The 15,097-nt window shown below is 45.3% G+C and overlaps 2 protein-coding genes across 2 annotated transcripts in view; one reads left to right on the top strand and one right to left on the bottom strand.

Moving 5' to 3' along the window:
• PRPF38B (pre-mRNA processing factor 38B) overlaps positions 1-4,292 on the bottom strand; it is a 31,360-nt gene extending 27,068 nt beyond the window's left edge. Inside the window, exon 1 of the mRNA XM_077452708.1 lies at positions 3,998-4,292. Coding sequence (XP_077308834.1) covers positions 3,998-4,237 — 240 coding nt within the window. The 5' untranslated portion in view covers positions 4,238-4,292. The remainder of the gene's footprint in view (positions 1-3,997) is intronic.
• Positions 4,293-4,497: 205 nt separating this feature from the next.
• HENMT1 (HEN methyltransferase 1) overlaps positions 4,498-15,097 on the top strand; it is a 168,647-nt gene continuing 158,047 nt past the window's right edge. Inside the window, exons 1-2 of the mRNA XM_077452707.1 lie at positions 4,498-4,567; positions 14,747-14,794. The gene's annotated coding sequence lies outside the window, so the exon portion shown is untranslated. The remainder of the gene's footprint in view (positions 4,568-14,746; positions 14,795-15,097) is intronic.

Raw genomic sequence — 15,097 nt, 5'->3', positions numbered from 1 at the left:
AGAGCTTTACAGGTGCTTTGCAGTCCATCTTAAATGTTCATTCACCTTTTCAGATAAAAAAAAAAAAAAGAAAAAAAAAAAAGAAGGATGAACAATGTACACCCATCTATCCCTTACCCAAGTCCCCACCTGCACGTACCTCTGTGGGTGTTGAGCTGTCAGTGCCCATGCCACTTAAGCAGTGGACCAGGGATTTACACTCCCAGCTCTTCTCCCTTTTCTCTGTGCAGCACTGCCAGGGATGGATCGGAGCCATGCTCTGTCAATTAAGTCCCTGAAGTGCTGCACAGAGAAAAGAGGGAGAAGAGCGGAATTTCAAATCTCCAGACCACTGTACCGAGTCTGTGGATCCTAACAACTCAGCACCCGTGGAGAAAAGTACAGGTGGGGACAGAGGGAAGGGTTACAGTGTTCGTTCACCTTTTTGTTATTTTTCTGAAAAGGTTAACATTTTAATCTAATCCAATTAGTGTGTATGTACAGCCAAAATTAACACATCACGCTTATCTATTTTACACATTAAAAATTATACACATCCCCTGATATACAGGATATATCTAGCAAGTACAGGCAATCATTTGGGGAAATAAAGAATGTAGTACATGGTATTTTATTAGTGCCATGGAAACCAATCTGTTGTTTTCCATCTGTTGCTTAGATGTGGGAGTCATACACCTCATGATCAATAATAAATGAGTCATTTTGTTGTAAAGACACAAATGTAGTCATTATTAATCTGTCAAAATTGTAGCGCCTTTGAGATTCTTCAATTTTAATAATTCATGAAGTGGTTTTAGCGTGTTTCTTAACTTGCATATAATAATTAAACATGAAAATTCCTACAAAGCAGATTTTAAACACAGAGGCTGACAGTAAAATCACAGTCACAGAATGCTGGCAAGAAGCCTCTTAAATCATTGCCAGAGGTAAACTAAATGGTACTAAGTGGTCATTGATAAATATTTGGCTTTAAACTGTAGCCTTCGTGCAACTACTCCCCCCCCCCCCATTTCTGATTGGATCGCTTTGGGAGATCCACCACAAGGTCCCCTCCTCCCCGGTCTGCAACCTTCTTGGACAAGTCGCAGGTCTTGCTAAGCACAGTGAACAAGCCAGCACCTGGGGACTTGAAAAACGGTGAAGAATCAGTTCAGGTGGAAACAGCACTGGACCACTGGACAGGCGAGTGTCCTTTTATCAAGACAGCAGCTACAGTATTTGTAATCCACTATGGCACTAGCTCCTGCTGTGGACTTAACACTTATGCCCATACACACCATCAGATTTCCTGCTGATTTTTTCCTTCAGGTTTACCAAAACCATGTAGTGCAAGGACCTGCCCGATTGCATACAAATTCAAACTCCTAAAGTTTGACCTCATATTATATGGTTTTGGTAAATCTGAAGGAAAAACTCAGCAGAAAAAGTGATCGTGTGTATGGGGCTTTATAGACTTGCATGGGGAGGTTGCATGAGACAGCTTCAGCATCCCTATACAAGTCTTTAAAAGGGATTGTAATGTCAGTTTTTTTTCTCTTAAGGCTTTTTATCTTGATGTATAGAATGCATTGTGTGCAGCAGCGCTTCAGGTAGGAAGTGTTAGGGGATCTGCTGCACCTGCACCATCTTTTTGCATAGAAACCTCCTGCCTTTACAACCACTTTAAGGCTGGGTTCACACTGCTGCGGGGGGAGATCCGGATGTGATTCGCACCGCAAATCACATCCTATCTCCGTAGCGATTCGAGTTCAGCCATACAGATAGTATGGCTGAATTCGCATCGCTCCCGCAGCAAACTCGCACGGGACCCTTTTTTTGGTCCGCAACAGAATCGGATCGCATGGGGGTTCACACCATGCGATCCGATTTCTGTGCGAGTCGGCAGATCGCACTGCGATATGCGGACGGATCTGGGGGGTGTCATTAACATTTCATTGACACTCCCAGCCGTCCGCATAGGGCAGTGTGAACTGCCGGCGGGAGTAATGCGATGCGGGAAAACGCCGCGGATTCGCGGCGTTCCCGCATCGCAGCGGTGTGAACCCGGCCTAAAGCAGAAAAAGTATATAAAGTGGGCAGTCTCTTAATTGCAAAATCACATTACCAGCCTGCCACAATCTCCTTTAGAATGTACACTGTGCTGTTCATGAGCAGTTAACTATTCATTCTCTGCACACTTCAGCAATGAAATTTATAAACTCCCATGCTCAGGCATTGCGTCATTTTTGATTTTGGGGGTAGGAGGAGAGAATTAGATTAACGAAAGTTCCACTTTTGGGCGGAACTCCGCTTTAATCTTGGATTTGGTTTTCCCATAGAAGACAGAGCCAATCATCTCTCCAAGCTGTCCTGGATAACGAAGGGAGGAAAGGCAGGTGTTATGCAGGTCCAATGCACCCTGTACTCGGGTGACAACACTTCTCAGTATGGTGGTCACCCTTGGACAGGAAGTGTGTTAAAGCGGAGGTCCACCCTAAAATGGACCTCCGCTCATCGGAATCCCCCCCCCCTCCGGCGCCACAATCGGCACCTTTCAGGGGGGAGGGGGGTGCAGTTACCTGGATAATCCAGGTAACTGCACCCACTTCCGGGCTAGCTCTCTGCGGAAAGGGGCGTACGTTACGCCCCTTTCCGCAAGCGCCCGCCCCCTTCAGCAAGTGCCCCGCTGCCTGCTGGGAAACACACAGCTCCCAGAGGCAGCGGGGACCGTCCGGATTGCGCCGCGCGCATGCGCAGTAGGGAACCGGGAAATGAAGCCGAAAGGCTCCATTTCCTGATTCCCATACCCAAGATGGCGGCGGCACGAGCGAGCGGCTTCGGGTGCCGACATCGCGGGCGCGCTGGACAGGTAAGTGTCACTATTTAAAAGTCAGCAGCTGCAGTATTTGTAGCTGCTGGCTTTAAAAAAAAAAAAAAAAAAAACGCGGAGTCCCGGTGGACTCCCGCTTTAATTGCAGATGAAAATAAATGGAAAAAAAAAAAACTGAACAGGAAAACTAATGCAACCACCACAAAGGACTGGATTACAAGCTGTAATACTATACATTTTTGTTCTTGAATTTAGATATGCTTTAAAGTGGTTGTACACCCTATACAACCACTTTTACTTCCTCTTTAAAACTTACCATATGCTATACAATCTGATAGTAGAATCCCCTTTACAGATACAAAGGATTAATTAGTATCTAATTAGGCAGGATCTTGCACTACATAGCTGTTAGATCTAAAGGAGATTACGCAATTAGACTGTGTAGCCAGCCTAAAGGTGACCATAGACTATACAATCTGAGTGTCCTTGGCAGAACTAAACCCTCCAATCCTTTTCAGCCAAGGAAGCTGCCATCTTTGCTTCTGTCTGATCTGCAAGTGCCCTGACATTGCACATGTGATCAGTTATGACACCCGACATTAGGCATGAGCTCTGCCCCGATCTCTGCAGACGCTCAATCGGGACAATGTCTCACTGCCTGTGATTAGAGCAGCGATGCACCAACTTCCTGGCAGGCTCTGCACATGGACCATGCAAACACGCCTGAGCTCTTTCATACCCGCAATATGATGGCCTCACAGTTTGGCACACAAACAGTTCTCAATCCCAACATGCCATGAATGGAACGGCGTTTTGAAATCATTCAATAGATGTTTTTTGTTTTGTCTAAAGTCATTAATATAGTGCAATCAGGCCTTCTGATTTGATACAAATTGAACTGATCCTTTAGATTTCTCAACATATTAAAGTTTGTGTCTATCTAAAGGGGATTGTACAATCGGATTGTATATGGTTGGCGGAATAAAAGGCCTGTGTGTGTACAATCCCCGGCCACCCCACCAGCTCGTCATTCCCGGCATGAAGGCGGTAAAATGATCCGGTGATGACGGCTTCCTGTTCATTCATGAAGCTAAATTGATGTTTGGGCCCCCAACATTCAGCCATGAGGTGTGTAGGGAGGCCCAGCACACAACACCGCCAACCCGCTCCCGCCACTAAAGCTCTCACCTTAAAGTAGATTTCATCCACCACCTCGTGGTACGTCTTCAGTTCGTACAGCTGCACCTTGAAGTAGGGAGAGGACAAGATGTTGGTGAGGATCATAGGGTTCAGGTTCATGGTCTTCTCGTTGCCCCACAGCGGCAGCACATTCCCGGACTTCCCCGAAGACGCCGGCTTACTCCCACCGCCGCTCGTCTGGGTGGGTTGCGGGGTCCCGGCCAGGGCCGCCGCGCTGTTATTCGCCATTTCAAACCTAAGCAAATATGGCTGCCGCCTCACCGGAGTAAAGGAAGTGACGTAAGGCGAGAGAGGGGAAAAAAAAAACAACAAAAAAAAAAAGGGGGAAGACTAGAGAGAGAATAGACCGACCGAGCCAACTAATCATTGCGTTTGATACTGCCATTAACTCATAGCGCCTGCCTTTTCTGACCAATCGGCAATCGTGTTTTTCATAGCCAATGAATGTTCTCGGTCAGCTCCTTACGTAATGTTTGGGGCGTGCCTGTTTTTTTTTTCTACATTTTTTTTTCCCGTTGAACACATCTTTATTTATAAATTGTGTAAGCGGTGAGCCGTGTAAGTAAATACCATGCGTGCTCTTATAACATTGTTTGTGAGATATTCGTTGGTAACGCGGACGTTTTCGTGAAGAACTTTCTGGAAAGTGGTGTACATGTGCTGTATGGTGGTTTGTGTTCTGTTTGTAGAGCCGAAACCATGTTTCGTATGAAAAGATTAGTTACAACAGGTGTCCCACTTTTCAGTTAGCCGGGGTCACCCTTTCATAATGGCACCCGAAGGCCTGTTCACACTGGTGTGCTTTATAGTACTAACAACACGTGGACAATGGTTCCCTTTTATATTCTATCTTTCTTTGTGTCTCTGCTCTACATATTTTTAAAGCGCGCTGCGTAAAAGTCCTTGTTGCTGCATCTTTGGGGTCTTGTTTGGAAAACACAAAAGCTTCAGCTTGTATAAGACCAGTCAGGATAGCGAGCTTTGACAACGTTTGCAGAGATTTTAGCATGCTCTGTTGAAGCTTTTAAAGTACCATTCAACTTCTGTTTGTAAATGTTGAACACATCCTAATGGGAGTGCTGATGGTTGCCTTTAAAGCGGTAGTAAACCCGCATTTTTTTTTTTTTTTTTTTTAAAACCTGCAAAGCAAAAGGCATAATGAGCTAGTATGCACCGCATACTAGCTCATTATGAAATACTTACCTTAGAACGAGGCCCCGACATCTCGCCCGATCCACGCCGAGGAAGCCGACATGCTCCCTCGGCGTCTCTTCCGGGTATCGCGGCTCCGGCGCTGTGAGTGGCCGGAGCCGCGATATCGTCACTCCCGCGCATGCGCGCGGGAGATTTAAATCCGGCCGGACGAGCGCTGCCGGATTTTCGCGGAGAGAACCCCCTTGTGCGCATGCGCCGCTGCAGTCAGCGGCGCATACCGAGGGGAATATCTCCTAAACCGTACAGGTTTAGGAGATATTTTTTTTACCTACAGGTAAGCCTTATTATAGGCTTTCCTGTAGGTAAAAGTTAAAAAAGTGGGTTTACTTCCACTTTAAAGCACTTGTAACCCTAAAAAAAAAATATTGGATCCTGTTATTTTAAAGCATGTAACCTTGTTCAGATCCATGCTATAGCCCAGGGGTGCCCAACCAGTGGCCCGCGACCTCCTTCTCTGGGATAGACTAGAAAGAATACCGTTATTAAAGGTCAGTTTATTAATAAAATCACAGTGTATATATGGGCATGTCTTTTCTGCAGTGGTTACTGGGCTGCTTTCAAACTGATCCACAGGTGCAGAGCAATTTACCTGCACAGAGCCATAGACTTTTATTATTACCTGCGAGTTTGGTGAGCTTTCTGAAAGTGCACCAAACCTGCAGAATATAATAAGTCTATTGCAAACTGCATGAAAGTCAAAGGTACACTGTGTTTACCACGTGGTGTGGGTAAACTGCAGCGCATCAGTGTGAAAGCAGCCTTGGACCCCTGTCACACGGTCAGTCTGACAGTCCAACCAATTGGACCCTCCATTCACCTCTAAGTAGTGGCAGACATAAACCAACTTGTGTTCTATCTCCAATACGATCCGCTAAAAAGTATTGTGCGCTGTGTCCGCGCTCTCCAAATGCAGGGTGGACACGGACATGCCATCCATCCCAGCTCCGCTCGTTGTGGCCCACGACCGTTTACCAAGTCGCTTAAGTGGCCCTCGCTCTTCAAAAGGTTGGGCACCCCTGCTATAGCCGAATGACGGCTGCAGGGCGGATCTGCCGGTGTTCTGACAAGAAAGGCCCCCCCCCATCGGATAGTGTCCATCCTGTACTGTGCAGGTGCAGCGCTTGCACAGTACGGAGGACAAATGAAACACCAAAAGTCTCCAAACATGAAAAGCTGTACATGGTGCATGTGCAATTAACACTACATTGTGCCACACGCTTCCGATGCTAGTGCAACTCTGCAAGGGGCGGATGCATACAGAAGATGGCCAGAGCTCATATGATGATGATGGTGGATTTCTCAAAGGAGCGGATGCCATCTTCTGTATGCATCCGCCCCATGCAGAGCTGTACAAGCATCGGGGGCCTGTGGCACAATGTAGTGTTAATTGCGCATGTGCCTTGCACAGCTCAGTTCATGTTCAGAGACTTTTGGCGTCAGCTTTGTTCTCCATACTGGGCAAGCGCTGCGCCACACTATCCGATGGGGGGCAGTTCTCAACAGGACACCAGGAGTACGTCTATTGACTTCCTCCCCTTTCAAAGCTGCCCACACCCCCCTGAAGGGGGCTCGCTCTGTGATCGCCCGAGTCAATAAAAAAAAAACTCGGGTGATCATAGATCCGAGTAAGGGGACAATCCCGGCCCTTTACCACGTGATCAGCTGTCAGCCAATGACAGCTGATCACCTGATGTAAACAGAGGATCAGTAATAGTTTTTTTTTTCTCACGCTAAGGGCCGGTTCACACAGCGGGCGATGCGAGGCGACACGACTCGCCTCGCCTCGCTCCCGCAAGTCGCCCCCGTTCTGTACAATGGAACCGTTCTGAGAGGAGCGACTCGAGTCGCTCCGACTCAGAAAAAAGGTTCCTGTACTACTTCTGGGCGACTTCGGGGGCGACTTGCATTGACTTCTATACAGAAGTCCTCTGCAAGTCGCCGCTGAGCTCGCCGCAGGTCGCGGCGAGGCAAGTCGGAGACGCCTCGCCGCGCCTGCAGTGTGAACCGGCCCTAACCGCGTGAGGGGGAAAAAAAAGCTGATCGCCTACTTCTGTTTTGCAGGGACATCGGTCTCGAGGAGGAAGAGCCTCTGTACCCTCCAGTACCGCCTGCCAGTGCCAGCAATCTGTGCCCACAGTATATCAGTGCCCACTAGTGGTGCCGATCAGTCACCTATCAGTGCCACCTATCAAGGCGGCGCTGGGGGGCAGCACTGATGGGCATTATCATTTACCATCAGCGTACATCAATGAAGGAGAAAAATAACCTGTTTGAAAAATGTATTGACAAAATATAAAATGGTTTTGTATTTTTTATTTTTTTTTTGAATCGGTCTTTTTAAAAAAAAAATAAAAAATTTAACAAAAAAATGGAAAAACCCCAGAGGTGATCAAATACCACCAAAAGAAAGCTCTATTTGTGGGAAAAAAAATAAAAAATTTCATTTGGGTACAGTGTTGTATGACCACGCAATTATTGTTCAAAGAGTGACAGTGCTAAAAGCTGAAAATTGGCCTGGGCAGGAGGGGGGGTTTAGGTGCCCAGTAAGAAAGTGGTTAAAAAGCACAGTGCTGTGTAATTCAGCCCCCTGTAAGGCTCGATTCACATCTATGCATGTTGCTTTTGAGTGTTTCTGCAGTGCTTTTTGTGGTGCTTGCCGCATTTTTGGACATGCGTTTTTATAGCAATTTTGTCGCGATTTGCTTCTTGTGGTATTTTTATTTATTTTTTTTACACTGTGTTTAGCTGGTTGCTAAGGAGAGGCCCGGGAAGCTGGCCGCCGCATCCTTAGCAAACCGATGAGTCATCAGCTGTAGGCTGACTTCCCGCTGAATGTAAAAAAAAAAAAAAAAATGGTGTCTAAAAAAATAAATGGCGTGGGGTCCCCCCCAGGTCCATACCAGGCCCTTGGGTCTAGTATGGATTTGGAGGGGACCCCCACGCCAACATTTTTTTTTTTTTTTTAAAGACATGGGGATCTCCCAAAAATCCATACCAGACCCTTATCCGAGCATGCAGCCCAGCTGGTCAGGAAAGGGAGCGAGCACCACCCCCCCCCCACGAATGGTACCAGGCCGCATGCCCTCGACATGGGGGGATAAGTGCTTTGGGGCAGGGGGGGCTCTGCGCCTCCCACCCCAAAGCAACTTGTCCCCATGTTGATGTGGACAAGGGTCGCTTCCCGAAAACCCTTGCCAAGTGGTTGTTGGGGTCTACGGGCAGGGGGCTTATCGGAATCTGGAAGCCCCCTTTAACAAGGGGGTCCCCATATCCCGGATTCCCCCCCCCCCCCCGTCTGAATGAGTATGGGGTAAATTGTACCCCTACCCATTCACCTGGGAAAAAAAGTAGTGTAGTGTTAAAAAATACAGTAGACAGATTTTGACAAGTCTTTTTTTTGTTAAAAATCTTCTTCGCCGCTTCTTCCTCCATCTTCTCCCGCATCTTCATCCTTCGGTCTTCTCCTTCCACTCTTCAGTCCGGTGTTCTTCTTCCTCTGCCGCTGACGACCCTCCTCCGATGCTGCGTCCCGCTGATCTGTCTGCGCCTATGTCCTGCATTTCTTAAAGAACGAGGGGGCGTGGCATTCGAACTACGTCACCTGGAGGCCACACCCCCGCATGACATCACAAACACAACATGCCCCGGGTGGTGACGTCACAAAGGGGCTTGGGGTCTGGGTGATGCAATCTGATTGCCATGTCCCCTTGTTTACGGAATGCAGGACATTGGCACCGACAGATCAGCTGGGTGCAGCATCGGAGGAGGGTCGTCAGCAGGAGCAGTGGAGTAAGAGGAAGAAGAACACTGGACAGAAGAGCGGAAGAAGACCGAAGGAGGAAGATGCAAGAGAAGATGGAGTAAGAAGCGACAAAGAAGATTTTTAATAAAAGACTTGTCAAAAACTGTCTACTCTCTTTTTTTTTTTTTTTTTTAGCACTACACTACACTACGTTTTTTTTTTTTTTTTCTCCAGGTGAATGGGTAGGAAAATGATGTACCCCTACTCATTCACAAGGGGGGCTGGGATCTGGGGGGCCCCATTGTTAAAGGGAGCTTCCAGATTCCGATAAGCCCCTAGCCCCTGACAACAGATAAGCCCCCCTGCCCCAAATCACCCACCCCCCATGTTGAGGGCATGCGGCCTGGTATGGTGGGGGGACGCGCGGCGGTGCTTGCTCGTCCCTTCCCTTTACTGAATAGCCGGGCTTCATGCTCGGATAAGGGTCTGGTATGGACCTGGGGACCCTACAAATATATATATTTTACATTCAGGGGGAAATCAGCCTACAGCTGATGACTCATCGGTTTCTAAGGACGCGGAAGCCGGTTTCCTGGCCCTCTCCTTAGCAACCAGCTAGATACAGTGTAAAAAGAAATTTAAAAAAAAGCAAATCGTGGCAAAAACGCGGTACTTGCGTTTTGGATGCAGGTCCATTGGATTCTATTACATGCAAAACGCTGCATTTTGCGGGAAAAAAGTCCCCTACCCTTTCCAAACACGCAGAGGCGCTAAAATGTATTGATGTGAACATATTCCATAGCAACACATGTTAAAAAATTTCCCTGCATTTATGCAAAATGCATAAAAAAAAACGCATTTGTGTGAATGAAACCTACTACCTGAAATACCTGGCTGATCCTGCCTGGCTCTGCTCTCCCCTCTTGTAAACTGACCATGGTTTATCATGGCCGATGAGCCCTGACACCCTGGTTAGTTTATATGCCTCTGTCATCTGCAGCACTCTTCCCTCCCCGCTCCTGCTTCTGAAAAATAACAGTGTAAAGTACATGCAATCCCCTCTGTTAGAACATTTTCTATACCCCAGTGTCTGTGCTTTGTAAAAAAAAAAAAAAAAAAAAAAATAGAGACTTGTAAATGTCCATTTATTAAAAGTTAGAAGCTATAGGGCTTTTTAAAATTTAAAATTTTTATTTTTTTTAGACTGCGCAGTGGTAGTTCATTGAGTTTTCCTATCAGAATGTATTGGCTTCCTTGTAGGAGGTACAAGCAAGAGAAACATACTGTAGACAGATCTGCAGGAGACCTTCATGGCATTGGTGATCTGCTGATCGCTGGCTCCTGGGGGGAAAAAAAAGTGCATTTTTTTTTTTTTAATCAATACTTGAATTTATCCGTTTAACCGCTTCCCACCCGGCCACTGTACATACAGCTGGGTGGTACTTTCTTTGTTCTGAGTGAATGTCCAGGAACGTTCTCAGGAGGCCATGCTGCGGCTCAATCCTGTGATTGTTGTGATTGGCCCTCCCGATCAAGTGACGGCTGTGTGCAATCACAGCCATCACAATGTAAATAGAGATGTGTGTCTGTGTGGCACTTCTCCCTGCCAAACTCAGTGGGGGGAATCTGTCCCCATCACATCGGTCACAGTGCACAAAACATCTGTCAGTCCCCCATCACATCCCCCATCACCGTTGGTGGCCGATCAGCATCTGTCTTTGCTACCATAGCTTGTGGGCTCTATAAATTTCACACAGACCAAATAATATACATATACATGATTTGGGTTATTTTACCAATTTAGCAAAATAATGTAATGTAGCAGCATCATTTTTGGTCAAAATTTATGAAGAGAAATTACTTAGTTTCTGTTATAAAATTTTGCAAATAAGAAGAATGCATTTTTTAACTTTTTGAAAATTTTCGTCTTTTTTCATTTGTTGCGTAAAAAATGATCACCACCAGTGGTGATCAAATGCCACCAAAAGAAAGCTCTATTTGTGTAAAAAAAAAAAAAAAAAAAAGATAAAATGTTAAACTTTAACCACTTCCCGACCAGCGCACGACGATGTACGTCGACAGAATGGCACGGGCAGGCATATTGGCGTACAGGTACGTCCAATAATCAATGCCGCCCTGCCATCGGGAGCGCGCTGCGCTGGTCGGGACCCCTGTGAGTCCGGTCGCGGGCCCTGCGGACTCGATCGCCGCGGGCATCCCCGCGATCGTCTCACGGAGCGGCCAAATGGAGGAAATGCCGTGTAAACAGCATTTCTCCATTCTGCCTAGCAACTACTGACGCTGATCTCTGCTCCATGTGATTGGAGCAGAGATCAGTGTTCACTAAATGAAAGCCCAACCCCCCCACAGTTAGTAACACACCCCTAGGAACACTTAACCCCTACACTGCCACCCACTGGTTAACCCCTTCACTGCCAGTGTCATTTACACATGAATCACTGCATTTATATAGCAGTGATTACTGTATAAATGACAATGGTCCCAAAAATGTCCGATGGGTCCCCCACAATGTCGCAGTCACAATAAAAATCGCTGATCGCCGCCATTACTAGTAAAAAAAAATAATAAAAAATTATTAATAAAAATGCTATAAAACTATCCCTATTTTGTAAACGCTATAACTTTTGCGCAAACCAATCAATAATCGCTTATTGCAATTTTTTTTTTTTTTTTACCTAAAATATGTAGAAGAATACGTATCGGCCTAAACTGAGGGAAAAAATGTTTTTTTATATATTTTTGGGGGATATTTATTATAACAAAAAGTAAAAAAGAATGCGTTTTTTTTCAAAATTGTCGCTCTATTTTTGTTTATAGCGCAAAAAATAAAAACCGCAGGGGTGATCAAATACCACCAAAAGAAAGCTCTATTTGTGGGAAAAAAAGGACGTCAATTTTGTTTGGGAGCCGCGTCGCACGACTGCGCAATTGTCAGTTAAAGGGACGCAGTGCCGAATCGCAAAAAGTGGTCTGGTCTTTGACCAGCAAAATGGTCCGGTCTGCAAGTGGTTAATGTGGGTACAGTGTTGTATGACCGTGCAATTCTCATTCAAAGTGCGACAGGGCTGAAAGCTGAAAATTGGTCTAAGAAGGAAGGGGGTGAAAGTGCCCGGTATTGAGGTAAAAGCTTTTATATTGCTTTGTCATGCTGCTGTTATACAAACTAAAGCCTGTCTGCAACATGCAATAGATATGCAGCGCACCACAACACCTTGTAACACACCGTATTACAAAAATAGTACATTATAGGCAGTACATTCAAATTCAAAGGGCTGTTTTTATGCAATACATGTTAACCACAAAATAACAAGTGTTAACGTGCATGTGTGGCCAAAGACTTCATTGCTACATACACTCCAAATTGCATCCAGACTATGAATTAAAGCGGGGTTCCACTGCCGTTTGATTTATTTTTTTTCTTGGGGGAAATGCCAAGGAGTACGTTTTTATAATAGTTTAACTTCCTTTTTCTTCTTTCTAAGTCTCCTGCTGCTGTTTTTCCGGATTGAAAATACTTTATAAAAACGTCTCCTGACGTTTTCCATCTTGCCTGTGGGCATGTGAAGCCCACAGGCGTTCTCTTCCGGGACACTGTGCTGCTGATGTCCCAGCATGCAGCGCCCGTTCAATCGCCGATCTCGCGCATGCGCAGATGAAACAAATCGAGCGCTGACAATAACTAAGGGCGCCCAACAGACTCCTGGGAAATTGAAAAAAAATATCCCAGGAGACAGTGCGGCCAACAGTAAGCGCAGACCTGCCGCTGAAGCCCCGCCCATATCTGCAATCGCACCGCCCCTATCCGGAGACTCCGGGACCAGGAAATTGAAAAAAAGAAACACAGAAGATGCCAGCAGCAAGGTAGGGGGATATCCTGCAATTAGACCACAATATAATCCTAAGGGCATAGGAGTGGTAATTCGTGTGGAGCTCCGCTTTAAGGGTAATATGTAAAGTATGGTGGATGTTTTGAAGCATGTAATTTTATTTATTTTTTTCCAATTACCAGTATAAGCGGTTTCTGTGTTACAAACAAGATAGGGTCTGTAAGTTTGTTCTTACGTTGAATTTGTTTGCAAGTTGGAACAGGTACATATTTCAAATGTTGTTCTAGCCAAGAAAACGATTTTTACGCTTTTTAGATAGCATAAGGAAGGGTTAACATCCCTGTAATGTTTGTTTTGCTGTCTGTACCCCTGTTCAGAAGACATCATCCCACTTTCTGTCCCAATGACAATTGTATTTTGAAATTTTTGGGTTGTTGTGGAAACAAAGATTGGTGATAAAGCTTCAGTAGAGACACCTTTTTCCCCTCATAATAACTCTTGCAAGTAAATTTCCCTTCCTAGGGGTTGATTTCCTCTCACTTCCTGTTGTCTCCCTCTGTTTGTAAGTAGTATTCGTTTGTAAGTCGGATGTTTGTATCTAGGGGACCGCCTGTACACCTCATTGCTCAATAAGAGCACATTTAACCACTTCCCGACCAGCGCACGACGATGTACGTCGACAGAATGGCACGGGCAGGCATATTGGCGCACATGTACGTCCAATCTTCAATGCCGCCCTGCCATCAGGAGCGCGCCACCGGCACTGGTCTGGACCCCCGTGAGTCCGGTCGCGGGACCTGCGGACTCGATCGCCGCGGGCATACCCGCGATCGTCTCACGGGACGGCTGAATGGAGGAAATGCCGTGTAAACAGCATTTCTCCATTCTACCTAGCAACTAGTGACGCTGATCTCTGCTCCATGTGATTGGAGCAGAGATCAGTGTTCACTAAATGAAAGCCCAACCCCCCCACAGTTAGTAACACACCCCTAGGAACACTTAACCCCTACACTGCCACCCACTGGTTAACCCCTTCACTGCCAGTGTCATTTACACAGGAATCACTGCATTTATATAGCAGTGATTACTGTATAAATGACAATGGTCCCAAAAATGTGTCAAAAATGTCCGATGGGTCCCCCACAATGTTGCAGTCACAATAAAAATCGCTGATCGCCGCCATTACTAGTAAAAAAAATAATAATAAAAAATTATTAATAAAAATGCTATAAAACTATCCCTATTTTGTAAACGCTATAACTTTTGCGCAAACCAATCAATAATCGCTTATTGCAATTTTTTTTTTTTTTTAACCAAAAATATGTAGAAGAATACGTATCGGCCTAAACTGAGGGAAAAAAATGTTTTTTTTATATATTTTTGGGGGATATTTATTATAACAAAAAGTAAAAAATAATGCGTTTTTTTTCAAAATTGTCACTCTATTTTTGTTTATAGCGCAAAAAATAAAAACCGCAGGGGTGATCAAATACCACCAAAAGAAAGCTCTATTTGTGGGGGAAAAAAGGACGTCAATTTTGTTTGGGAGCCACGTCGCACGACCGCGCAATTGTCAGTTAAAGCGACGCAGTGCCAAATCGCAAAAAGTGGTCTGGTCTTTGACCAGCAAAATGGTCCGGTCTGAAAGTGGTTAAAGAGGTATTAAACCAAACGTAAACATATACTGCAGCTTACCAATTCTTAGATGTGATGGCTACATTAGTTTTCTTTTTTTCTTTTTCTTTTTTTATTTTTTTTTAGGCTTTCTTTCCTTTATTTTCACTTTGAGATCTGGCCATTTACCACTGACAGGGTTGCTTAGAATTATTTAGGTAAAACCTTTATCCCAAATGGAAATATAATGTTGCTGTAACTGCTTATAAAGTGTTAGCTCTATTTTTTTTTTTTATAAATTCTTTTTATTTATTTCAGAAAAAGAAAAGTTACATATCAGAGCCTCTGGGCATACCCCGGCTCAAGGTAAATAAAACATTAGGCATGGCTTATCATATCTTAACTACTAGCCTAACCTTGTGAACAAACAACCCCGTAGCTTGCTGCTAAAATTAACAGGATAATTGTAATGCTCAGCAATTTACATAAATATGTGATATACGACAGGCATCCAAAAAAAGGTCTACAAGTAAATGGCTATAGGTACGTGGTTATTCGGAATGCACCCCTGGGGGGGACAGTCAGAGTAACCATCCTCTCATATGCACATCAGATCAGACCGGTAGTCCTGCAGGGTCCTCCCGATCCACAGTTGTCGTTTCAGACTCT

This window comes from Lithobates pipiens, unplaced genomic scaffold (genome assembly GCF_037356315.1).
Source record: "Lithobates pipiens isolate NorthernLeopardFrog02 unplaced genomic scaffold, aLitPip1_a1.2 Scaffold_23, whole genome shotgun sequence".
In the NCBI taxonomy this organism is placed as follows: domain Eukaryota; kingdom Metazoa; phylum Chordata; class Amphibia; order Anura; family Ranidae; genus Lithobates; species Lithobates pipiens.
The sequence above is the reverse complement of the archived record's forward strand: the minus strand, read 5'-3'. Positions and strand labels throughout refer to the sequence as shown.